The following is a 27,701-nucleotide window of genomic DNA, read 5'->3' as shown; positions in this document are numbered from 1 at the left end:
ACTCCGAATGTGTTCAGTGGCCTGATGTTCACAGTCAGACTCATTATTCCACACCTCAAAATGCACACACTGAAAAACGCATCTCTTCCGGTGGCCCCTCTCCCAGTGAATGACACCCCCCACCCACCTTCCCCGTCCTTTTCCGTCTCCTCACGTCACCTTGCTGCTACTTTTCCTCCACATCCAGTTCTTTAAATTCCGTCTCCTGTGTTTTCTGAGTCCATTCCCTCTTCCTCCATCCCAAATATCACTGCCTCGGTCCTAGATTTCCATGTCTCTCACGTGGACTGCGTTCACATCTCTTAGTGTGTGTTTCAGCCTTCCAGTCTTGTCTCCTCACACCCACCTTTTCATACTGTTGCCAGATTCATCTGTCCACCAGGTGTATCTGAACGTGTCACCCTCCTAATAAGCTTACAAGCCTTCAAGGAAGAAAACGGCAGGCTTTACTGAGACTGCAGAAGGTTGAAGTCAGTGGCTGGGGATTGGGGTCCTCCCTGTCTGCGGAGACAGTAGTCACATCCTCTTGCTTCCTAGGTTTGTTTTTCTGGTTTCTTACAATGCTAATCAAGATCCCCAAGGAAGTTTTTTTGAGAAAACTGGATAAAATGATCACACTCATCTTATACATTAAATGAGTGAGAATAAGAGCAACTGAGGCATAAGAGTGTGGTCTTTGCAGTAGGAAAACTTGGTGTTGACTCTCAGCTCTGCTACATCCATTAGCTGGTTGGTCTTGAACATACTACCCCCCACCCCCAATCTTTACTATGTTTTCCTCTTTAAAATGGCATTACTATAGAAACTGCCTCTAAGAATTTGTGTGAGTATTAAATGACATAATGACAGAATGTGTGTAGCGTATTTAGCACAATGTCTGATACGTAGCAAATGCTTAATAAACGTGAGCTGGAAGAAACGTGCGTGAAAACCAGTGTCACACACATGTGTACGTGTTTATGTGATATGTAAAGATGAAAGGCTAGTGATAGGGGTGGTCTCAGCGTGGTGGGGTTATAAATGTTTATGACTTTTCTCCCATTTTCTACACCTGTCATCTGTTACTTTTCAAGTAGGGAAGAAAGAAAAGGCTTTCAGTGACTTCATTCCTTTATGAAGTAAATTCAAGCATCCTCCACCTCCTGGAGTGCCCTTCGTAGCTTCTTCCGTCTTTACTGCTCCTCTGTCATCTCTGAGAGCTTGCTCCTGCCTGCCTTTCTAGTCACCATGAGTCCTGAATTGCTTTATTCCTGGTACCCGCTGTTTCGTGCCTGCCTGCCCCTCCATGTATCATGTCCACTCCTAACTTTTTCTCACTTATCACCACTCCTCCTTTAAGATTTCGCTTAAAATCACTCATCCCATCAGGCTGAGCATTAGGACCTTGGTGTTAAAAAAAAATGACCTGGCTTTGCGTCTGTTTCCCTCAGTGGGCTGTGTTTCTCCAGAATGAGAACTTTACTAGAAGCTGGAAATAAGAGATGGTTACATTACAGTCCGTGCCCTCAGGTTGCTTATAATCTCGTGGGAGGAGAAAGGCACGTAAGTACACGAAGGTGTCTCCTGGGCAGAGAAGCAGGGACCAGTGTTCCAGGCTGGGCGTGGGAGAACGGCCCTGAGAACGGTGACGAGTTGAGTTTGAGTCGGGGTCTCCAAAGTGCTCAGCACACGGTAGAAGCTCAAAAAATACTCAAGCTGAACGGCATGCCCCCTCCTGGTGTTCCACGTGTGGGCTCCAGGAGTTGGCGAATCCCCGGAAGCTGTATACGTTTTGTTTCTGTGCTTCTGAGGTTTTTTCTAGAGACAGGGTCCTTAAATTTCACCACGTTTTCCCAAAGAGCTGCACGGCCTATGAAAGGTTAACAACTGCTCTCTTGGCAAATATTATACCAGTGGCAATGGGTGAGGCGAGGGGTGGAGGACAGAAAGTGATTTGAAGATAGACGGTCTCCAGATGGAGCTGACGGGGGTGCCCCTGAGCATCCGCAGGGCGGTGACTCACGTGCTGGGGCCACTGGAGACCTGGTCACAGTGAGCACTGCTTAGAATGGTTCCACATGCTTTTCTAGCTCCTTTCATCAAGCAGGTTCATTCCTGCCTCTGTTGGCTCCACCTAAGCCATTCCAGTGGTCTTTCCCTGATAGTCAGAGCAACCCTCCAGGGCAGGAAACTTTGTGGGGTTGAAAGACTGGGAAGAGAATGGAAGCACATGTTTTATTCTGCAGATGAGGAAGTGGGTATGTGAGGAGAACAAGAAAGCAGGTACAGTAAGCGAAGAAGCAATGAGGGGTGGAGGGCAATGGGATTAGAGGGACTGCATTAAGAGCCTGCAGCGACTGAATCACAGTGCTGTACACCAAAAACTAACACAACGTTGTAAATCAAATATACTTCAATTCAAAAACAACAACAACAAAAGACTGCAATGGCATTAATGTCCCCAGGGACAGTGTGGGTCAGCTCATTCATTCCTCAGTGACCAGCAAGAGATGTGTGAACTACCCGACTCTTCGAACCCTGTCCAGGGAGACCCAGTGTCCCCTGCTATAGTAATACCCTGTACATACCTTTGTTCTAGAACATATTGCACTGGGGTGACCTTGTTTTTGAATACCCAGCGCTTAGCGCAGGGCTCAGGACGTGTTTATTGAAGGAATGCACTCGAGCTTTCTAGCCAGAAGGTAGTGCCTGTAGTTCAGCCTGCACAAAGGGAACCCCAAACAGCTGCAGATTTCCATCATGCTTTGCTTGGTTCCTTTCCTCCTTGACCCGGAGAGGCACATAAGTGAGAGAGCTAATCAAGGAAGGCTGCAGATCTTCCGTAAAGATAGAGGCTGCCCTTTTGAAGGGAGGGATTTGACGCAGCCTCGAATCTGATGCAATCTCCGAAGCGATCAACTTGCTAAACTAGGTTGGTGACGACCAGGGAAAGCAAAAGACAAAGGTTACGGAAGCAGATGTGGAGGGCACTGCCGGTCACACTTGGATCTGTTTCGGGAGCACCTACCCGCCCCCCATCAGACGCCCGAAGTCCAGGAACCTTCAGAAGCACAGAGATTAGTTGTATTTTCCAAAGCTCCGTGCTGGGATGTGTGGACCAGGTGCCGGCCTTAAGCGCAGCTCAGGCCTGCTCAGAGGAGTCGGGAGGGCCCCCTGCTAATAGCGTGGGGGGAGCTTGCCCAGGGCTCGGAGGAGCCACAAGCATGGTTAAAGGAGTGAGAGATTTAAAAATGGGGACATTGAAGAACAAAGTGAAGGGTAGCTTCAGGGTCTCAGGTGGATGAAATGCACAGAGACTAGTGATTGGTATTTTCCTATTACCAAGGAACAAAGGATAGGAAGATTGTTTTGAACTGTATCATAAGGGCCTCGAAGTTTAGGGCATAAATTAAAAGATTGTTGAAATACCTTCTTGTTCTCCTGTCCGTGTTAGCGTTATTCGTTACAGACAGTTGGTCATTTTCAGCATTTAAGTCACTTACGCTGTTGCTTTCCTGGATCAGACGTTTGAGCTGCAGAAGGGAGGGGAAGGAAGCCAGTGATGCTGGTTGAACACCTACTGACAACAGGCTCTGGCTTTTCCTGCATCTCTGATTTGCAGACATCATTCCATTTAATAGCCAAGGGGCTGATATTATTATCGCCACTTACTTGTGGGGAACCCGAGGCCAGGAGCACCCTAGATGACAGTCATAGGTGGCAGTGCTAGGTCTGTGTCATGTGTAACTTCAGTCCTGAGTCCGTGTGACTCCAAAGGCCTTGCTTCCAGCAGATCTGTAAATGTGATGAATCCAGTGTTTACTGAGGCCGTCTGGATGCCTCGTTCTCTATGAGGCGTTCCAGACTGGTCCCTCCCAGGTCCGGAAAGTCTTTGCCTCTGAGAACAACTGTGCATTTGATCCAGTTTGGCACCTCTATGTCCAAAACAACCTTCGATCGCCATTTCTCAGCTTGGACAAAGCCTGATGTCTGGGATAGCGAATGTGTGATGCGTGCTTTTGGCATAGCAAAAAAAAAAAAAAAAAATTTCAGTATAATAAAATTCTGACTCCAGGGGCAGGCCTTTGGATTATCTCTGCAGTGAAGGCAAGCACAGATGGTGTGCAGTGCACAAGTACATGAAGGGGCCACAGCAAGGGGAATGATTCCTGTTCAGATTAAACCTGTTGGTAACCACACCTTCCCATCCCAGACATCTGCTGTGCCATCCATTTTTCTGGTTGTAAGCGTTGCACAGTCAGTCAGCCCTCTCTATCCACAGGTTCTGCATCTGCAAATTCAGCCAACCGTGGATCAAAACTATTCAGGAAAAAAAAATTCCAGAAAGTTCCAAAAAGCAAAACTTGAATTGGCCAGGAGCCAGCAACTATTTACATATCATCTACCTTGTATTAGGTATTATAAGTAATCCAGAGATGATTTAAAGTATCAGGAGAATGTGTGTAGGTTGTATGCAGTCATTTTTATATAAGGGACTTGAGCATCCATGGATTTGGGTATCTGGGGTGGGGGGGTCCTGGAACCGATCCCTGGTGGATATTAAAGGATGACTAAAGGTGGGCCATTGTAGATATTTTGGAAAATATGGAAAATTGCAAATAAAACAAAAATCACCTCTAATGCTACTAATCAAGGATAAACCAAACATGAATATCTTAGTGTGCTTCTTTCTAGCCTTTAAAAATTCATGATTTTGCATAGTAAACTGAAAATACACAGTATCCTGTCTTTTCAGTTAACTTGCCTCCTAAGAATTCCCTAATGTTTATTTTTCATTGTGGTAAAAAATACAGAACATAAAATTAACCATTTTACCCATTTTCAAATGTACAGATTCATTATGTACATTTAACACTCTCTATCTCCAGGACTTTTTCATCATCAGCAGTCCCTATGCTTAATAGGGACTTCACAAACCACATCTAATAGCTGCATGATACTCCACTATACAGAATTTACACGGAAACATTTGCTAGCAAACATACAACAGATAACTAATTTTGTGCTCACTATGGACCTTAAATGTGGCGACCTTAAATTTCCTCCTCTAGGACCTTAAATCTGGTGAAGGGATTGTTCATAAGCAGGCAGTGTGAGGCCTGCAGAGCGTGAGCACAGGGGCTAGGAGCATACAGGAAGCGAGCGTAACTTGGGTACCGTTTATGTAATCATCCCTTGATTACTGCAGATCTAGCCTGGAGCTGGTTATCTTGCTGTTATAAATAATACTGTGAGATAACTAGCTATAACTGTAGGTACAACTAATTGTTCACATTTCAGGTTATTTTATGAAGCTTTTGAAAAGCAGAATTGCTGGATTACTCACTGTAAACAGGGCAGTAAGAGGTATCCTCTCCAAACACTGGTGGTGGTTATCCACTGTGCCGTTCTCAAGGTTAGGAGCCGCCACCAAACACTTTCATTGCCTGTTACACCCAGTGAGTCCTAACTTTTTTATAGACGTGTGTCTCACTTGCATTTGGCAGAATTATGGGAGGCACTGGGGTTGAGTAATGAGTGTATCCACCTGGGAAGAGCTCGGGAGGGCAGAGGCAAAGGGATGGCGGCCCAGGTGGACGTTGTGGCACAGGCGACATTCGAGCTGTCTAGCCGTTTGTACTGATTTCAGAGGCTTTGGTTTGACTCATGCTTCTGGCTGTGCTCCACACGTAGGCTGACAAGCTTGGCTCCGTTCTGGGAAACTCCAGACTTGTGAGCATGAAGCCCACTGTGAAATAAAAGTAGCCTATTAAAAGTTTTTAAAAAGTATCTGTTTATCATTGAAACAAACTTCTGGTTTATTATCCAGATTGGAAGAAACTGTTAGATATCATAGCAGCTGCCCTGTTCAGACCACAGGTAAAGATTTTCTGAGGCCTAGAGAAGTTAAGAAACATTCTGAAGGAAACCGTTGAGTAAACCAAGGTCTGTCTGGTGGTCGCATCTTTTCCTCCCCGTGTTGCTTGGCCTCTGTTCCTCTCCTTCCAGGAATTCTTTTCTTCTTCCCACTTGTAAATTCCTGGTTTTGTTCTCTGCTGTTTTCTTCTACGATGTTACTCATTTTCAGTGTTGAATACACATCTGTGCTGGCCACTATCAATCGACAGGCACCACATACGCTGATGTGTTTGCGTTCTTAGCATGCTAGTTTTTTTTTTTTTAAATTGAAGTACAGTCAGTTACAATGTGTCAGTTTCTTGTGTAAAGCACAGTGTCCCAGTCATGCATGTACATACATATATTGGTTTTCACATTCTTTATTTCGCCTGCTAATGTGTCTGACTGCTGGCTGCACTCTGCATCTTGGCCTTATTGTTTATTGGAAAGTTTCTCTTGGCTCTGGCCTAATCAGTTAATTTTTTTTTGAATTTTTTTTTTATTTTTTATTTTACTTTTTTAACATTTTTTATTGATTTATAATCATTTTACAATGTTGTGTCAAATTCCAGTGTAGAGCACAATTTTTCAGTTATACATGAACATGTGTATATTCATTGTCACATTTTTTTCTCTGTGAGCTACCATAAGATCTTGTGTATATTTCCCTGTGCTATACAGTATAATCTTGTTTATCTATTCTACAATTTTGAAATCCTGGTCTATCTCTTCCCACCCCCTGCCCCCTTGGAACCACAAGTTTATATTCTATGTCTGTGAGCCTATTTCTGTTTTGTATTTATGCTTTGTTTGTTTTTTTTTAGATTCCACATATGAGCGATCTCATATGGTATTTTTCTTTCTCTTTCTAGCTTACTTCACTTAGAATGACATTCTCCAGGAGCATCCATGTTGCTGCAAATGGCATTATGTTGTCGGTTTTTATGGCTGAGTAGTATTCCATTGTATAAATATACCACATCTTTATCCAGTCATCTGTTGATGGACATTTAGGCTGTTTCCATGTCTTGGCTATTGTAAATAATGCTGCTTTGAACATTGGGGTGCAGGTGTCATTAAATTAATTTTAAGAAGTAATATACCCTCCAGTGATATAGTGAATGTAGAAACCTGGTTCAGGGCCAAAGAGTAAACAGTTTTTAAATAGAGTATGTAGGTTGACAGTAGGAATATTAGCACAGATCTCTGATGTGTTAATTTCGTATCAGATAACGATTAGTCGGTCAAGCTTTGTCATGAATACACCTGTATATATTTATGTAAATGTGCGTATACTTTTTTATGTATAATAAATTCTCCTTCCAAGGTCAAATTGACCACCCCCACCACCACAAAAAAAGTTAGCATTGCTTTGTGTTAGACAAAGTTCTGTTGTGTTCAGTAGAGCTTATATCTACATAATGACCCTAAAAATAGGACCACGAGCCCTCTGATAATAATTAGAAAAAGGAACTTAAAAAGCCAGAGCACTGAATTTGGTCTGAGGCTGCCAGCCCCAGCACGAAGTGATTATAATGCTGTTGGAAAATCCTGTAGTTTAGATTCAAAACAATTTCTGGTAATCAGTATCTCAAAAGTAATTCACAGAGCTATCAGGTCTTTTCATTTATGAGAGAAAGGAACAATTCCTCATTTATCTTAAGTCTTTTATGTTGGCAATTCCATCCTTAATTAAAAAGGCCTTGGTAATTTTCATCATGAAAATGGTTTTCCTGGATTTATGGCTGAGTCTATTAATTTAGTGTTTCAAAACTGATTAACATTAACCTGGATAGTTACTTTTATACAAAAGCAACATAAAAATTGATTTCGGAGTATCTTGATTTTGAAGATCATATTAGACATCTGATTTTCCTGTGTTGGGCGTACTGTATTGAGGTATTACGTGCTGGAGAACTATGGAATAAATGCAGGGCACTCCACTTCCAAAACAGACAGCAGCCTGTTTAAGGGACTTGAGAGCCCACAGGGACCCTGGATCTGCACCTCACATGTGGTCTCTTGCTCATTGCCTTCTCTGTCTTTCAGTGTGGAATGGCAACTATGATAATCATAGCAATTATATTTCTTAAGTTCTTTAGGCCATGTGTTAGGTCCAGTTTAGTATTCACGCCACCCTATGAAGATGGGTTACATGATGCCCATTTTGTGGATTAGGAGGCTGAAGCCTTTTTTTTTTTTTTGGATGATGGCCATTCTGACAGGTGTGAGGTGAGATCTTACTGTAGTTCTGATTTGCATTTCTCTGATGATTAGTGATGTTGAGCATCTTTTCATGCGTCTGTTGGCCATCTGCATGTCCTTTTTGGAAAAATGTCTTCTGCCCATTTTTAATTGTTTGTTTTTTGATGTTGAGTTGTATGAGCTGTTTGTGTGTTGGATATTCATCCCTTATCGGCCATATCATTTGCAAATATTTCCTCCCATTCAGTAGGTTGTCTTTTCATTTTGGCGATGGTTCCCTTTGCTGTGCAAAAGCGTTTAAATTTAATTAGGTCCATTTATTAATTTTTGCTTTTATTTCCTTTGTTTTTAGAGACAGATCCAAAAAAATATTGCTACAATTTATGTCGAGGTGTGTTCTGCCTATGTTTTCCTCTAGGACTTTTATGGTTTCCAGTCTTACGTTTGGGTCTTTAATCCATTTTGAGTTTATTTTTGTTTACGGTGTTAGAGAATGTTCTAATTTCATTCTTTTACATGTAGCTGTCCAATGTTGCCATCACCACTCATCAAAGAGACTGTCTTTTCTCCATTGTATATTCTTGCCTCCTTTGTCACAGATTAATTCGGCCCCAACTTCTTTGGCTTTCCATCCACGGCCTCCTTACAAGAACCTGCACTACAGACCTACCCTCCAGTGAACACACCGTGTCCTTTCCCACTTGTTTCTCCCCCACCCCCCACTCGGGCACGCGCTGCTGTTTGCCAGGCACTCTGTCAGGATCTTAGGTGCACAGTTCTTGCCTTCAGACCTTTATGCTCAGTGGCAAGACAGAACTGAACAGAAGGCACTTCTCCTTAACCTTTGTGTGTCTGATCCCAGGGTGGTTTAGAGCTCTTGCCTAGGCTGAAACTTTCCCCAGCCATTGAAGGCAAAGATGACTCTGCCTTCCTCTGAGTGTAGCCTGAACTGACTGTACCCAATATGTGTCTTCAAATTTTTTTTTCCAGTCTTTGACTTTTTCCTTTTATTAATGTATTCACTCTACAAATATATGTAAATTTATAAAACAATTTGTATACAATTTGTAAAGGCTACTTTCCATTGAGCACAAAATATTGGCTATGTTCCCCGTGCTGTACAATACATCCTTGAGCCTGTCTTACACCCAGTGGCTTATGTCTCCCAGCCCGTATCTTCAAGTTTTGGTCTTTTCATGTGCCTGAATCTTCACTCACTTCTGGGTTATAGATTCTGCAGGTGAAGTCTGTGGTTTTTAGTATATCATTGATCTCTACACTCTAATTTTTAAAGGGAGGATTGATAAATTTGTAAAAACCTATAAAAGTTCATAAAGAAATTTTCACCCTGGACTACCATACTTTTAGTATATTACTCTGTGGCCTGAGACCACGTATATTAAAGTATGAAAAATGAGGTTGGTGCAAAATTATAGCATACTGTTTGTTTTTCTGGATTTAAAAAAAAAAAAACCCTTGTTCCAAATCTTTTTTTTTTAATTGAATCAATAAAATTATGGTTACACCTTCTTATTCATTAGTAATCAGCGTAGAAAGACTTTGAATGGAAGAAGCCAAGCCTTTAAAAGACACTAATAAAATATCTCGGGCTCTCACCCTTCGAGTCACAGGATTGGTTTGAAAGCCCATCAAAGATAAGTGTCATGGGCAGACTGAGTCCTGGCTGAGGGAGGTCTCCTGTTCTAGTCCTGCTTACGCCACTAAGTGGGGTCAGCCTGATTGAGTCAGAAGCACGTGAGCCCAAACATCTTCACGTGCCAGATGAGGCTGTCTGCATCACGGCAGACAGAGTGGGGTTTTGACCCGCTGAAGACGTTTTTGAGTGCCTCTCTCCACACTCCATAAGTTGAATTGCATCCATCTCCTTACTTACATACAAGCGCACCTCGGAGGTATTGCGGGTCGTGTTCCAGACCACCACAATGAAGCGGGCATCACAGTAAAGCGAGTCGCACGTTTCGGGGTTTCCCAGTGCATATAAAAGTCACATTTACACTCTACTGTGCTATAGTGTGTGTGTTAAGTGTGCAGTAGCATTATGTCTAAAAAAAAAACAATGTGCATCCCTTTATTTGAAAATACCTTATTGCTAAGCAATGCTGACCGTCATCTGAGCTTCAGCAAGTTGTTATCTTTTTGCTGGTGGAAGGTCTTGCCTTGATGTGGATGGATGTGGACTGATCAGGGTGGTGGTCCCTGAAGGCTGGTGGGTGGGGGCTGTGGCATTTTCTTAAAATAACACAACAGTGAAGTTTGCCCCAGTGATTGACTCTTCCTTTCACTTGAACGCTCAGAGGCCATCGTAAGGTTAGTCACTGGCTTAATTTCAATATCGTTGTGTCTCAGGGAGGCCCAGGGAGAGGAAGAGAGGACAGTGAATGGCCGGTCAGTGGAGCAGTCAGTGCACACAAAGTTCGCCGTCTTATATGGGTGCAATTTTTGGTGCACCAAAACAATGACTGTAGTAACATCAAAGATCACTGATCACAGGTCACCAGAACAAATATAATAATAATGGAAAAGTTCGAAATACTGTGAGGATTACCAAAATGTGACACAGAGACATGAAATGACCACGTGCTGTTAGGAGAGTGGCAGCAATAGACGTGCTTGATGCAGGGTTGCCACAAGCCTTCAATTTGTAAAAAATAAAAATGCAGTACCTGCAAAGCATAGCAAAGTGAGGCGCAACAAAACAAGGTCTGCATGTACTGTTAATTGCTAGGACTTCCCTGCAAAATGCCAGACCGAGCGGCTTAAAGAACAGAGTTTATTTTCTCATAGTTCTGGAGCCTGGAAGTCCACAGCCAGTCTCGTGTCCCCTGAGGCTTCTCTCCTTGGCTTGTGGATTCCCCCTTCTCACTGTGCCCTCCAGTGGCCTTTCCTCTGTGTGCAGACATCCCTGAGGTCTCCCCATGTGTCCATACTTCCACTTCTTACAAGGACACCAATCAGATCGGATTAGGCCACTCTGACAGCCTCATTTCAACTTCATCATCTTAAAGGCTCATCTCCAAATATAGTCACATTCTGAGGTGCTCGTAGTTAGGGCTTCTGCATATGAATTTTGAGGAGACACAGTTCAGCCCATAGCATCTATTTAAAATAATGTTCATTTGTTTCAAATTACAGAGAGAGAGACTAGTACAAAGAAGAAACCAAAAATGGCCTTCCTAGTTACTGTTAGGTAGCAGTGGTGGGGTGGCAGGTAAGGGAAAGGTACTTCAGACTGCGCCGAGGATGTCAAAGGAAGAATGATGCTGAACTCACCCCCTCCCTCTGCATAAGGCAGCTTCTTTAAATACATTTACATAAATGTTTACAGAGTCCAGTCACGGTTTTCTCTCGTGTCTTAATGTATCATACAGAGTATACAGTGTACAGATCTCTGTGTATCCGCACATGCTCTGTATTGCATGACTACATAATACTCCATTGCGTATGTAGCAGATTTCAACGAGTCATCTATTAATGGGCATTGAGGTTGTTTCCAGCCTCCCCGCCCATTACAAACAATGGGGTTGGATCTCTTTTAAGTAGCCATTATGGAAAGAATAGTAACGGGCCACCTAATAAAAATAACTAGCCAAAAAAAATTTTTTTTTAAATAAATCAATAAACATGCCACATCCCTTCTCAAAAATAAATAAATAACTGGTGTTGGGTTTTAGTGAAAGTAGCCTTTGTTTCTCGCCTTCCTGTTTGTTAGTTCCTACTGGGGTTGTTGCTGTGAGAGGTGTTTGTCTTTAACCTGCAGCCCCTGCCCCTCCACCAGGACCTGCCCTTCCTGCTTACTGGGAAAGGTAGGGCTTCCCTGGGCGGCCTGAGGTCATCTCTCTACAGCAGTCTTTCCTCTGCAGGAAGAGAGGCTCTCTGAATCAACAGGCACAGAGTATTTTTAGTTAGGTAAAGTAGTTCTGCATGTAGGAATCGCTGTTTCCGTGTCCGCAATGACACACGAGTCCTTCCTGGCTGCTTCAGCCCCTTGGAGTGGGGCCAGCTTTCTAATGGAATGTGAGCATTCTTACCGCTCATCGCGATGCACAGCTGAGACCAGGCTGCCCGGCTGCTCAGGGGATCAGCGGACCCTCCAAGCTCGCAGCAGCAGCTCCGAGATGAGGTGCAGTGCGGTGGTCCCACAGCCCTGTTCTCCAGGCCCTCCCCTCTGCCCCAGGTCAGCCGCCCAGCCACAGGTACCGACTGGCATTCCTTCATAAGCCCCGCCATGGTGCACATGTTCTTTTCTGAAGAATTGCTTTCATTTCTGACTCATTTCAGGAAATGAGGTGGCCTGTCAGAGGTACTCTTCATTTCCAGACCCCCAGAGAGTTCATTTTCTCCTGGGATTTCTAACCACCTGTGTGCAGTGCTTTATTTACCCAGATGTGAGAAATAACGGCAGTGAACAGCCCGCTTCTTAAGCAGCCCTTACTTCCCTGCAGAATCCAATGCCAGGGCCCAGAGGTAGCTTATGCCCTTATTCATGTAAATATTTCTGAGGCTTTGGTTTCATGACGCTTGTAGACATGCTGGGTGTGTGAGCTCTGATGCAGGAAAAATGTAATTTAGCAGCAGATTTAAAAGGTAGTCTGGAGTGTTTCTAATTACTGTTTGTTTAGTTCGCCATTGCCTAATAAATGGATTTAAGTAACCTTGGAGGTAGGGAAGGTAATGTTTGTATTACAGTCAGCCATGCAAATCAGATTCTACGTATTGCCGAGAACACGCTCCAGATGGAGTCATTTTATAGATGCGGTCCATGGAGTTCTCAGTTTGGAACCGAGAGCATTTTGGAATGGATGTTTTTTTACCTGTCATGCATCAGCATGATTTAGGCGTATGTCCAAAATCAGCCCTACTGTGTGGTACAGCTCTATTTAAAAATCAAAATCGGTGGCTTTGGGATTCACTCTTTTTAATTTGACATAAGTATTCTTATCCTCATGGGAGAAACTTATGCGCTTCCCTTTCCCTCCTTTTCCCATCCTTCAACGGCCATATAGGAAACTGAAGTCGTGAGAGGGCCTCGGACAGTGGTTCTCCACCTGGGCTGCAACTGGCAGTCAGCCTGGGAACTTTCAAAAATACTGATGCCTGAGTCCCACCCCCAGAGATTCTTGCTTAATTGTCTGGAATGCAGCCTGCACTGGGAAGATGTTATTAGCCACTCAGGACTGAGGAACCACAGGCTTTTGAGAGCTCCTCTCAGCCAGGGGTTCTCAGCCCTGGCTGCGGGCTAGAATCACCTGGAAAGCTATTGCAAGAAACCCTGCTGCCCCATCCACTAAAACCACATTTCTGGGGGGGAGGTATCCAGGATTCTTAGAAAGCACCCAGATGATTCTGATGCACAGGGAGAGTTAAGGTCCACTGACGCAATCTAGCCGTACCACATCAGAGATAAGGAAAAGGAGAACTAGCAAGTTCAAGTGATTTCCTCAAAGTCAGATCCTGGCTGTTGCAGAAGCAGATCTGGGACTTCGGTCTGATGCCTCCGACTGGAATTTCCGTGGCCTAATCCATCCCCCTTATATTTGTTTGTTGTATTTATTGATGCCTCCTCATCCTTCAGGTGAAGTTCCTGTCTCCAAGAGGCCTTTAATGGCTCCTCACACGGTCCTCCCTTCCAGTCTGGGTAAGATGTCCTTCCTTGATGTTTGAGCAATGTCCTTGCTTACTTTTCTCCTCGGACTGTCAGCTCTAGAAGTACAAGGCTCATGTCTTTCTTGTCCTTTTGGAAACTTGCTGGCATATAGTAGGGGCCCAGATAATATTTGTTGGATTGAAGTTCCCTAATGTTTTATTCACCAATTAGCCCACATGGATTGCTAAAAATAATCCATTTCTGTATACTAGCTTTTGAAAATAGCTTCTGAAAGCGAAGATTATTGTTACCTGTCTACCACCTACTGTGCTGCGGGTCAGGACTTATATGACTATTAGTTTAAAACCAATAGATATGGTTATGAGTTAACATACTTGAAAACCAGGGTAACCACAAGTCAAAAATAGACAACAGATTCACAAAAACCAGAAAGAAGACAATGCAAGCAAAATACAAAAGGAAACCATCAATCCACAAATGGGAAAGCAAAAAGAAGAAGAAATGAACAAAAAACTAAAAAACCCACTGGAAAACAAGGTTTAAAATGGTGATAAGTACATATTTATCAAGAATCACTGTATTTTTAAAATTTTTTGAGTTATAGTCAGTTTACAGTGTTCTGTCAATTTCTGGTGTACAGCACAATTTTTCAGTCATGCATAAATATACATATATTCATTTTCATATTCTTTTTCACCATGAGCTACTATAAGATCTTGAATATATTTCCCTGTGCTATACAGTAGAAACTTGTTTATCTGTTTTTTATATACCAGTATCTACAGTATCTATATATATATATCAGTATCTACAAATTTTGAACTCCCAGACTATCCCTTCCCACCCCCTCCCCTGCTGGCAACCACAAGTTTGTATTCTATGTCTGTGAGTCTGTTTCTGTTTTATATTTAAGTTCATTTGTCTTTTTTTTTTTTTTTTAGATTCCACATATGAGTGATAGCATATGGTATTTTTCTTTCTCTTTCTGGCTTACTTCACTTAGAATGAAATTCTCCAGGGACATCCATATTGCTGCAAATGGCATTATGTTGTCATTTTTATGGCTGAATAGTATTCCATTGTATAAATATCCCACAGCTTCTTTATCCAGTCATCTGTTGATGGACATTTAGGTTGTTTCCATGTATTGGCTATTATAAATAGTGCTGCTGTGAACATTGGTGTTATCAATAATCACTTTAAATGTCAATGGACTAAATGCTCCCATCAAAAGTTATAGAGTAGTAGATTGAACAGAAAAAAAAAACAAGAACCTACAATATACTGCCAATAAGAGACTCACTTTGGGCTGAAGGACACACATAGACTGAAAGTGGAGGGATGGAAAAAGATATTTCCTGCAAATGGAAATGACAAGAAAGTGGGGGTAGCAATACTCATATCAGACAAAATAGACTAAAACAAAGTTCATAAAGAAAGACAAAGAAGGATACTATATAATGATAAAGGGGTCAATACAAGAAGAGGATATTACACTTAGTAACATATATGCACCCAATACAGGAACACCTAAATATATAAAACAAATAACATTCCACTGTTGGTGGGAATGTAAATTGGTGCAGCTGTAATGGAGAACAGTATGGAGATTCCTTAAAAAAAAAAAAAAAAAGTTAGAGCTACCATATGATCCAGCAATCCCACTCCTGGGCATATATCTGAAAAGACAAGAACTCTAATTCGAAAACATACATGCACCCAGTGTTCATAGCAGCTCTATTTACAATAGCCAAGACATGGAAACAATCCAAGTGCCTATCAACAGACGATTATTTTAAGAAGAAGTGGTATTTATATATATATGTATGTATATATACACATACATACATACATACATACACACACACACACACACACACACACACAATGGAATACCACTCAGCCATAAAAAAGAAAGAAATACTGCCATTTATAGCAACATGACTGGACCTAGAGATTATCGTACTAAGTGAAGTAAGTCAGACAGAGAAAGGTATTATATGATATTGCTTATATGTGGAATCTGAAAAACTTACAAATGAAGGTATTTACAAAATATAAACAGACTCACAGACATGCAAAACAAATTTATGGTTACCAAAGGGAGTAGAGATGGGGGAGAGGATAAATTAGGAGTATGAGATTATTGGATACAAACTACTATACATAAAATAGATAAGCAACAAGGATTTACTGTGTAGCACAGGGAACTACATTCAATATCTTGTAATAACCCACAATGGAAAATAATCTGAAAATACATATATGTAATATATATATAAAAAATTGAAAATAAAACAACAACAACAAAAAACTTAGCACTCTTCTGTCATCCCAGTTTACTTAAGGTCATGCTTGTAACCATGTCTTATTGTTAATTTTGTTAATTGAAAAATGTTTCCAGATTTGCAGTGTTTATGTTTACTCTAGTAGCCGTAACAGAGCTTAGTCTCAGAAAGTGGACTACAGCCAGTATCTCTATGATTTATAGGTGGCCAGGAGGCTCCTTATAGGGGCAACAGAAAGTAGGTATTTTTCTTGTTTGGAGAATTCAGAGTTCAATGTTTTTGGAGTCAGGACTGCAAACTGGGCTGTATTGTCAGGTAGATGTTGAGATGATAAAATGTTGCGGACAGTAGCCAATATTGACCTGAGTGTGTGAAATCATTTTGAAGTCTTGGTAAGACTTTGTAGGTTCATGGTTTGTAATTCGGAGTCTTCACATCGCAGGTAAGTGTGAGCGAAGACACCATTTATCAGTGGAAATCTTCCTGAAATAAATATCCTTTGAAATTTCCAGAGAAAGCTAAGTCACTTAGCTGGAGGTAAATGTATACCATTGTCATATTAAAATGATTTTGAATATACTGTGGAATAAAGTGCAAAGTTTGCATAACTTTTTCTTTAAGATAAGAAATTTTAAAGAACCACCTCTTAACAGTCTCCTTTGCTGCTCTTCCAATGAAAAATTAAACCAATGAAGGTTTTTGCTAAGTAACCAACTTCTCTCTCACTAATTTCAGAGGCTCAGTGATATATTCTGGAAGAGGAAGGGAAGGAGGGAAAGGAAGTGTTTATTAAATATGTAAGATACAGTGTTCAGTATTTTTACATGACTGCCCTGTGAATTAGGACCCATCCCCACCAGGTTTTGCATGTGAGGAGGTCTGTACACACCTCTCCACCAGAGAGGAGAGCCAGAATTTGCATCCAGGTCTGTCTGATTCCAGAGTCCTTGAATTTTTCCCCCAAACATGGCCTCTTATGTCGTGCGAGTGGAGACATCTCCGGAGGAGCCTTGTCATTAACCATGAGTATCTGCCGTGTGGTGGAGGGCTGACTGTAGCTTCCCCTGGAGTTGTTTGAGTTAACATTTATAAAGTTCTGTGACACAGTTAAAAGCACTTCCTCACAATGTCCTATCAAGTTCTGACCTCAAAACGGCACGTTATTGCAGCGACCCTCCGAGAGTTCCCGTGTACTCGTTGTCATGATTTAAAAAGGAGGAGAGGAGTGCACTCAGCAGTGGCTATTTTTGGTCAAAAGACATAGTGTCAGGTCGAATTCTGGGATACTTCTCCCAAGCATGACATGTTTGACTTGAGGGAGGCAGCAAAGCAGAAATGGTTGATGATTTGTGCTCTGCCGGGCAGTGCCTGAGTGTGAGGATCCTCGTTCCGCTACCCACTAGCGGTGAGATGGCGAGCAAGGGACCTGACCTCCTTGCACCTCAGTCCTCCTCAGTAAGACGGGACCAGTCATCACTTGATTGCCGTTTTAAGAGCTACATATTGTAAGGCCTGTAAAGAGCTTAGAACGTTGCGTGATGCAAAGTTAGTGCTCAGGACGTGTTAGCTCTTCTTAGTGGACGAAAGCTAGATGCTACCTGGTCCAGCCATCCCTCTTCTAGGTACTGACCCAAGAGAAATGAAAACCTGTGTCCACATAAGATATTTTAGCAAACGTTCATAAAAGTTTTACTCATAATAGCTGACCATCTCTGAAGATTCTGCTCAGCCATGAAAGTTTTTAAAGGGAAATAAGGAAAGTAATCTCAGCTAATCATTGAGATGAGGGGTCAGAGGTGAGGCCATCCCCACCGTGTGTGGGCTTCTCAACTTCTCGTGATCTTTTCTTTAGATGCTGTCTTGTTCACACAGATTGTTTGCCGGGTTACTGAGGGGGAAGCCAGGGAAGAGATCTGGTCATCTGTTAATTATTCTCCATTTCTACTTGTTTGATTTATGGAGAAAACCAGAAAACCAACAGGTTCGGCAAGGTATCGTGTGATCAAAAGATTTAAAAGGTGCGCTAAGGCTGCGGCTGAGTAGAGCGTGGGCGTGCCTGGTTTAAGGTTAGTGACAAGACCAAAGGGGTCTCCTGCAGAGAGCTCTTTCCTGCCAAAAAATTACTGTTGCTTAACAGTAATAGCTAAAACCTGGAAACAACTCAAATGTCCATCAGCTGGTGAACGGAAAAACCCTGGTACATCTATACTGTGGAACACTATTTAGCAGCAAAAAGGAACAAATTACTGATGGGAGTAACAACATGAACACGTCTCAAAGGCATATTGCTAAGTGAAAAAGCCAGACACAAAAGCCTGCATATGTTTTGTTCCATTTCTACGGTGTTCTGTAAAGGCAAAACTCTAGAGACAGAAATCAGATCATTGCTTGCCAAGGACTAGAAGAGCAGAGGAGATTGACTGCAGAGGGATGAGAGGAAACTTTTTGGGGTGATGGAAATACTCTGTATCTTTACTGTGGTGGAGGCTCTATAACAGTATATTGTCAAAAGGCATCCAACTTAGAAAGGGTCCATTTTTGCTGTAAGGAAGTTAAACCTCATTAAACACGATTTAAAAAGTCAGGAGCTGCAACATGAATAAAGAATCATGTGCGAGGGGGAGGCAAGGCTCAGGAACAATAATTCAGTTGTTCTGCAGAGTCTGTGGGTATGTGAGATGGGAGGGCTGATTTCATTCATTTTCCTCTTCTAGGCTGTGAGTTAGAAAAATGGAGAAATCTGTCGAAGAGTCCCAGCCTTCCCTGTCACATCGGATTCTCTTTGCTTTGGACGCTGGTCTGCTTCTCCACTTTTCAGGCTCACGCATCAGAGCTGTTTCCATTTCACAGGCGCAGGGGTCTCCTGGGTTGCTTGCTGGGAGGATCCATGATGAAGCATTCATTAGAACAGAGCCTTGGTGTTCCAGAGAAGCGGAGGCTTCCTGTTCCAGATAACTACGTTGTCTGAATACACTTCTAGGGAAGGAATGTTATCTCAGAGCGTTGCTCATTCATCATGAGTCACAGAGGCCTCTGGCACTTTATCCCGGAGCTCAGGCGCGTCCCAGCAGCCCTGGGCGCAGTCCGCCACTCCCTCCTTCCTGAAATTCTTTACTTGCCTTCCGTGATGCTTCTCCATCTTGCTTCTGCTCACAACTCCCTGGTTTTTTCCGTCTCCTCTGCTGGACCCACTCTACCCATCTCTGGCCTCTAGACTTTAGAGTGCTGAGGGCTTTTTTCTCTGACCTCTTCCCCATCTTAACTCACTCCTGAGGAGATCGCCTTCATTTCCGGGGCCTTGCATACCTGAAGTCTGTGTGCTGGTGCCGTCACATACTTGTCTCCAGTCCCGGTCTCTCCCTTGCTTTTCAGCTGCCTGTTTTACTGCTCCACTTGGTTGTCTAATAGACATGTCAAATTTAGGTCCAAAATTCTTTTTTGATTGAAATATAAATTTACAATATTGTGTTAGTTTCAGGTGTACAGCAGAGTGATTCAGATATATATATATATATGATAGGTAAATATGATATATATGTTATATATATTATTTTTCAGATTCTTTTCCATTATAGATTTACCAGATATTGAATATAGTTCCCTGTGCTATACAGTAGGACCTTGTTTATCTGTTTTGTATATAGTAGTGTGTATGTGTTAATCCCAAACTTTTAATTTATCTCTCCTTACCCCCTGCCCTTTCCCCTTTGGGAACCATAGTTTGTTTTCTATGTCTGTGAGTCTCTTTCTGTCCAAAATCAGATTCTTGATTGGTTTTCCAATCCTGCACATCTTCCAGCGTTCCTCATCTCAGCAGCAAATCTACTCAGTTGCTCAGCCAAAAGCCTGAAGTCATCCTGGATCCCTGCCTTTCTCTCCCACCTCCTGTTAGAGCCATTAGCATCCATCCCAAATCTATGTGCTCCTAACCTCCCACCCCTTCTCCTAAATTGGATCCCAGGCCACCACCACGTCTTGCCGGGCCTTCTGCAGCTGCTTCCTAAGTGAGCCCCCACTTGCGCATCTCCTGGTCTGAGTTCACACAGCAGCGCAGTGATTCTTCTGGGTTATGATTCTGTGCTACCCGCAGTGGCTTCCCTGCAGGCTGTGCACAGCTCAAACTCTCAACCCTGTTGCACTTAAGGCCCCTGCTACACGTCTGTCCCCATCCCTTCCCACCCTGCCTGTCTCTCAAGGTGCCCCAGCCACATCGGCCTCTCTGCCCCTTGCCATGCACCCCTCCTCCCCCACCCGCCCCGTCCCCCTTTCCACCTGCAGCACTGTCCACCTCCTCTCACCTCCCACCCGCTTCCTGTCCAAGATTCCCGCTCCTACACTTTATTCATTTCTCCCTCAAATGCCACCCGCTCCGAGCTGGCAGCCCTGACTCACCCTTCTATGATATCACTCTTACTCTCTCTCCCCTTGACCTGCTTTATCTGTTTTTAATGCGTTTCTCTCCACCAGAAATTCCTATATGTGTATTTGTTTATTGCCTCTGTCTCCTGGTAGATCATAAACTCCCTAAGGATGTTGTTCTGGTGTTCAGTAAGTATTTTCCTGAATGACTGAAAGGGTAAGAGAATTAAAAATTAGAGAGCTAAGCACCTTCCTAGACCCTGAGATTCCTCTCCATCTCTCACTTCATTTCTCTGTTCCGTTTAAAGGCAGAATTTCTAAGATGTTATCTAGACGGACTGTAGCTCGTCATTACTCATTTTCTCTTCACTCTGACAGCCTGGTATCTTTCCCCATCACTCTTGTGAAATTTCTCATTCAAGATCTCTGTGTTACTGCTTGCAGTAGATACATTCCTATCCTGTCTTACCAGATCTGTGAGTAGCTTCAAGCACAGTTTTTCATTCTGTGCTTGAAATTTCTTCCTAACTTGGTTTCTGTTTTCCCTACTAGCCCTTCCTTGATCCTTCGCTGGCATCTCTTTTTGGGGACCTCTGACTATTGAGATTTCTTCCAGGTGCAGCTTAGACCCACATCTCACTCTACACACTCATCTATTTCCAGGGCTTTATATGCCATTAATGAGCTGATGACTCCTCAGTGTATGTAAATTTCCAACACAGACCGCTTCTGAGCTCCAGACCCCACCTGCCACTGCCTCCTCGATGTCTCATGCCCAAGGAGGGACTCTTGATTCCCATCCATATCCCATCACGCTGAACCTGCCTCTCCACATCCCGTCTTTGCTGTCTCAGTAAATGGCACCACCATCTTCCCAATTTCCAGAGTCAGAAACCTGGGGGTCATCCTGGGTTTCTCCTTCATTGACCTCCCTTCCCCCAGGACTTTTAGTTCTGCCTGTAGAATGTGTTTTGAATGTGTCTTCTCTGTCTCCACGACCACTGTCTTAGGCCAGCTCTGTCACCTGGAGCTCAGCAGTGTCTAATAACCGGTCTGTAGTTCCTGCTCATTTCACAGCAGAGTGCGCTCCAATGCTGGGATGCCCCGCACTGCTCACCTGTCAGTGCGTGTGTCATGTCCCCCGCCTCCTCTTCAACCTCGCTGTGTTCCCCAGCCTCCCACCTCTTCACTCTGCAGTCACACCGACCACTTTCTTCATCCTTCAGGGATATCATCATATCCTTCAACACACCAAGATATTTTCTGCTTCAGAATCATTGGCTTACTCCCCCCCCCTCCGCCCCCGCCCCCTTGAGTTCTTTTTTCAGTCCTTTGGGGTCAACTCCATCTCACCCTTCCGGTCTCAATCTAAATATCGTCTCCCAGGGAACCTCTTTTGACCCACTGCCGAAAATACTGCCCTCTCTTATTTTCCATCCTAATGTTATTTCCTTGTCACTGAGCAGAGTCAATTATTTTGAAATTATCTGTTAATTGTTATTCTAGAATGTAAATTCCCTGAAAAGAGACATTTTCTGTCTTGTTAACGTTTTCTGCTGTATTTTCTGCATCTAGTCCAGTGTCTGACACGTGATAGACTCCTGAACAGGGATTCTGATGTTGGTACGTGTCATCTCATGAGATGTTTGACATGACTCTCCACCTTAAAACAAAAAGTTTTAATTTTTGTCCAAGTTTTGTATAGTTACTAAAGTTCATATAATTAGAAAATTAATACTTCAAGATCTGTTATGAAATCCAGCAGCCTCTCCCCTTTCATTGTCTGTTCCCCAGAGGCACGTGATTTCAACTTCAGCTGATTATTTTAGTAATCACTTCTGTATCTTTCATTAAGGTACTTGTGTTGTTACTTACTGATTTTTTTTTTCAGTTTGAGGACTTACCTATCGATGAAAAAGAGAGTATTTAGCTCCCTTTCACTTACCCCTGAGCCTTTCCCCTTCTCACACAAACCTTTCCAGCCCCCATCATCCCAGTCATAATCGTGTTGAGTAATTTGGGGTGAGATCAATATGCAGTGTTTATTATAACTGTGTCATACTTTCTACAGCGGAGCCCTGTAATATCATCTGATTACTTTTCCTTTCAAGACTACACAAGCGGATACTGATTTTTAAAAATCTCTTCATTTTTGATGTACTTAGGAATATTCAACCCCAGGCCCTACCCCAGTGGTAAACTCTCCAAATTACTCAACCACATAGAGAATCTACCGAATTCATCTTTGGGGGCACCTCCTCCCAGAGCCTCCTGACCTCTCTGTCCAGGTTACGATCTCGGCCACAGAACAGCTCGGACTCCCCCTTCACTGCCCTCTTGAGGACTCCCTTCTGCCTGTCTTGCAGTGGAGCCATCAGTCTCTGGAACTTACAACTGAACTCTTTGTTGGTTTATGGCTTCATTTTGGTGGAGCACATTCTCCAGTTTCTTACAGAAAATGGGTGTTAAGAGGTAATTTTCTGAGACTTGCAGGTCTGCCGATAACTTTGTTCTCCCTGACCTTTGATGGATGGCTTGACTGAGTTTATAATTCTAAGGTAGAAATCATGTGGTCTCAGAGTTTTGAAACCTCTGCCATCCAGAGTTGCTTTTGAGAAGTTCCTACCATTCTGGCTTAAACTCCTTTGTATGAGGACTCCTTCTCTGGAAATTCCATATTGATGTGTGTTGGTGTAGGTCTGTCTGCATTTTTATACACTGGAAACTGGCCTTTTCACTGTGGAAACCCCGTTCTCCCACATCCCCACTCCTGTCCTTTCTTTAAACAGAAAATAGTGTCGTTTAGTTCTGGGGGAAAGAAGTCCTTCAATTCTGGAGATTACAGTGACTTCCCTTCCAATTTCTTTGACCTTGAACACTCTGTTAACTCGGATGTTAGTGGTCCTGTGTTGGCCCCCAAGTCTCCATCATTGCTGGTTTCCATCTCCGTAATCCTGTTCAGGTTTCTTGGATATTCCTGAATTGTATCTGTCAAGCCACCACCTGTTGAATTTGTAATTTGCCATCATTTTAATTTCTATGAGCTGTTTTTTGTTCTCTTAATATTTCTGTCTTTAATAACATCTTGTCTTTATTTCATGGATCTCTGAAGATGCTAGAGTATCTTATTTTATTTATATTTTATTTTATTTTTAGTTTCTTCTTCCTGTGATTTTTCTCTCTCCTCTAAGTTGCTTTGCTGTTTCTCTGTTAGGTGCTTACCTTAGACTCTGGGAAGTCGTGCTGTTCCCTCCTTGTTTAGATTAGTGGCTGGGGTTTGGCAGTTTGCGGCATCATTCTAGGGAAACCTGGCTGGGCTGTTTGTTTTTGTTTTGCTTGGGAAATCCCGATGGTAGTACCTTTAGGTTTAGTTTTTGTTTGTTTTCTGATTGGACTCCCCAGAGAAAATATGAGTGGTCAGAAAGCTAAGTAGAAGACTGGGGGCCTCACCATTCAGCAGTAGTTTTTGTGTAATCTCTCAGCATGGAGTCCCCATCCCCAGCTATGCCTAGAATCCTTCAGTCCGAAGATCCTGTATTGACTGTTTCCAAAGAATCTACTTCCTGTCTTCTCCCAGATGGGCCCTGGGGGTTTAGAGGCAATCACTTGTCTTCAAGGAGTGAGGGAGAGAATTAGGTGTCTTTAACTTCTTAAACCAACTTTTAGCCATTTCTCTGCCCCACACTCACCCCTGCTTCCAGAGGAACCTGGTGCCTCCAGTCCCTCAGCCTCTGGGGGGTTTGTCACTGCCATGGAATTGCTTCTCGGTGGTCCCAGTTTGGGACTGAGCTTTCTCCAGTCTGTTCAGCCAGGTGCCACTTGTCTCTCTGTTCTCATTCTTCCAAATTTGTATTACTCTAATTCTGTGGTCTTTGTCTTTTTCTCTTTATGTTCTTGGATTTGAGGAGGGAGCAGGACTAAGTGTGTGCGTTCGGTACTCCATCTTCAAATGATTGTTAATGATCGCACTTCTGAAACAGATTTCCACGTAAGCTGGAAATCTCCATTTTCACCAATGTCACTTCTTCCCTCACTCACAGTCAGAGTGGGGTGTGGAGGCAAGTTCTCTGCACTGGGAGTTGGGAGACGTGGATTCTAGTCCCAGATTTCCTACAAACTGTTTAATCTTGAGCAGTCTCTCTCATCATCATTTCCTCATCTAGAAGACCTGGGAACTGAAATCAATCATTTTAAGGTCTCTTTGTACCTGTAGGTTGATTTCATTTCTAAGAAGTTGAGATAATCCTGTGTGACTGAACACTCGACTAGGAAACACGGTCGCGGCAGCCAACTGAGGAAACGCAAAATGTGTGAGCGTCTCCTTGTATTTGCCAGTTGGTCTCTGCAACTCTGATGTCGTTAAAGTCTCCAGTAACACAGCAACCCGTATTTCATGAACAAGAAACTGTTAAAAGGTTAAAAATTCTTAAGTCTTTGGCTATTTTCAGCGGATAGCAGTTCAGCTCCCAAGCATACTTGGATTCGTGTTCTCAAAAGCTAGATAAAATGTTAGTTTTGAGCCAGAAAGACCAGAGAGGTAAAAGAGAAAGAGGTCTGTTTTTCCCCTTTCACTCTCTGGCAGGGATGCTATCCTGGTACTGCCCCACCAGGAAATGTGTCCTTCCCATCCAAGCTGTGTGTGAGGAGACAATGGCTCATCTGTATTTTCTCTCTCCTTTATGTTGCTGTTTCTCAATTAGATGGAGAGATAGAGTGGATGCCCTGTGTCACTGTGGTTTTGGCTGGCGGGTGTGATCGCTAACGCCGTGTGCTCAGCAGTGGCCAGTACAACGGCTGGGGAGAAAATGTAATCTGTGAGGCCGGTGACCTTGTGGTGCAGAGACCAAGGTGCGGTTCCTCCGAGCCATCAAAGCCCCCCCAACCCCGGTTACTGAGACAGAATCTCCGTGGGGCGGGGCGGAGGAACCATCTTGTTCTCCAGGTTATGATGATACCTTGATTCTTGTTCTGACTCTGGGGAGCTGTTATCTCAGGAGCAGGGGGCCAGAGGGAAAATCAGAGTCCTGAGCATTTGCAGAGCTCAGGGATAAAACAGCAGAACAGAAACTGAACCCCACACACCAAGCCAGCTGATGCTCTTACCAGTCAAAGAAACGTTTTCCAGCTCTCACTGCTTTCCTCTTGTCTTTATGTCACACCCTTCCCCCTCATTCTTAGCAGAGCATCTTCTTAAGTCAGAGAGGAAATGGAAACCTTCAGGGGGTATTGCCTCAATTTCTTTTCTCTCCTTCCCTTAAAAAAAAAAAGTGTGTGTGTGTGTGTGTGTGTGTGTGTGTGTGATGCATATATAAAGTTTTGTTTACACTCATCTTTGTTTTTCTGGTTAAGGTTAACCCCTCTCCCTTGCCTCTCTCCATCAGTGATCCCGCCTGGGTATTTTTCTTTCAATCTTTTCCGTCAACATGTGCGTGTGTGTATGAATCTGTAACATACATCACGGGGATGCATATTTCATCTTGCAAAACAAGGCACAACAGGCAAAAATATACCTTCCTCAACCCTTTGGCCATCCTAGGTTCTACTGCATCTAATTCTTTTAGACAGTTGACATTTATGAGGGCCAACTGTGTGCAAAGACCTTGGCTAGGCACGGAAGGTCTCCTTCAGACTAAACAGCCATAACCCCTGTTCTCATGATACTTATAGTCTCTCTCTCTCTCTCTTTTTAGACTTCGTTTTATTTTTCTTAGACTTTTTTTTTTAGACTTTTAGACTGTAAGGTGGGGGGAGGTAATTAGGTTTTTATTTACTTACTTATTTTTTAACGAAGGTACTGGGGATTAAATCCAGGACCTCACGCCTGCTAGGCACGCATTGTACCCCTGAGCTATGCAACATTCCCTCACCTGCCAAGTCTCTTTTTTACCCAACTTCTTTAAAAATTACTGTTCTTCTTTACTCTATTACAGAAATAACACATGCTTGTTGTCATAAATTTGAAAGGCACTTCTTAATGGGAAGCCATGAAAGGGTTTAAAACAGAAAAGTACTGAGTCAGAATTGCATTTTCAAAGGCTACTGTGACTGCTGAAGGGAGAAGGGATTGGGAGGGGGCTTAAGTTGCTGGTGGGTCAGGAGATGAGTGTTGTAGTCATGATAAGGGCTTCTGGGGGCTTGGCAGCGTGAGATGCTAAGAGGATGTGGACAGAATCAGCAATCAGAGCACCACAGCGTGGTGAGTGTTGGCCGTGGGGATGAGCGAGAGAGGGGAGTCCAGGTGGACACCCAGCTTTCTGGCTTGACCAGCTGAATAGATGGTGATGTCATTTACTGAAACCAGAAATACTGGAGGAATAGCTGTGTGTGTGTAAATGGAAGTCCTGTGCAAACGCTCCGTGTCTCAGATGCTTGATGTCACATTTTCCAAGTGGAGGTGTCCCACTGGCAGTTGGATGTATGAATCTCGAGTTCAGAAGAGACGTACGAATTTGAGCACTGCACTTGGAACCTTTAGCCTAAAGGTGTTAGCAGATGCCATGCGGTAGATGACAGCAGAGTGGGCCTCAGGTGGAGTCCTGAGTATTTTCAGAAGTAAAGGCCCAGGTAGGGGGGAGGCACCAACAGAGGAGACCAGAGGGTGCAGAAGAACCTGCAAGAGAAGAGAGTCTTCACAGGAAGTCGTGGTCAGCGGTGCCAGTGATTGTGGAGACTCAGATAAGACAAAAGTGTGAAATGGACATGAGGTTTAGCTGCGTGCAACTCACACATGACCTTAGCGGGAGCCGGGAGCCGGCTGGACCCCCTTCGAGGAGCCAGCTCACCCAGAGCCCTGGCGGTGGTGGTAGGGATTTTGGACTCTGTTACATACAACAGCTGCAGAGGGAAAGGCTGATAGGCTGGTTGCTTTTTCTTTTTATGGTAGCCTCTTATCTTTATCGTTTTATTCTGATTACCAAAGCATATGGACTCATTGTTAAAAATTGTAAACATTAAAAAATATGATTGAGAATAACTTCCATAATCACATTCCCTCATATGTAACCACTGTTAATAATTTGGGGAGTATCTTTTAAGATTTTTCTGTGCATATGTACCATATACACACTTTTAATTACTTACTTTTCAAACATTGGGTTTATTGTTATATGATCTGCTAAAGCTTGTGTTTTTATCCGTATTTTAGACATCTCACTGTATAAAGCAGATGTGTAGTGTTCTGTTGTGCCACAGTGTTGGATATACTCTTGATATTTATTTAAGTTTTATTTAGATATTTTTGCTCTCTTTCATAATGCTACTCTGAACGTATCGCTTGTGTATCACTTGTGTATTTCTTTCATATGTGTCCAGGAATTTCTGTGAAACAAGTTCCTAAAGCGGAATTG

At 43.1% G+C, this 27,701-nt stretch overlaps 1 protein-coding gene across 3 annotated transcripts in view; it reads left to right on the top strand.

Moving 5' to 3' along the window:
• Positions 1 to 27,701, top strand: part of ANO6 (anoctamin 6) — a 187,002-nt gene that overhangs the window by 31,449 nt on the left and 127,852 nt on the right. Inside the window, exons 1-2 of one of the 3 annotated variants that reach the window (XM_045523606.2) lie at positions 12,155 to 12,296; positions 13,676 to 13,738. The exons of 1 other annotated variant lie outside the window; for it this stretch is intronic. In XM_045523606.2, the coding sequence (XP_045379562.1) occupies positions 13,705 to 13,738 (34 nt within the window). In that variant the 5' untranslated portion in view covers positions 12,155 to 12,296; positions 13,676 to 13,704. Of the gene's footprint in view, positions 1 to 12,154; positions 12,297 to 13,675; positions 13,739 to 27,701 lie in introns of those variants that run through there. One more of the 3 variants, XM_045523605.2, reaches the window with a different exon arrangement.

Source organism: Camelus bactrianus, chromosome 12, assembly GCF_048773025.1.
Source record: "Camelus bactrianus isolate YW-2024 breed Bactrian camel chromosome 12, ASM4877302v1, whole genome shotgun sequence".
NCBI lineage: Eukaryota > Metazoa > Chordata > Mammalia > Artiodactyla > Camelidae > Camelus > Camelus bactrianus.
The sequence above is the reverse complement of the archived record's forward strand: the minus strand, read 5'-3'. Positions and strand labels throughout refer to the sequence as shown.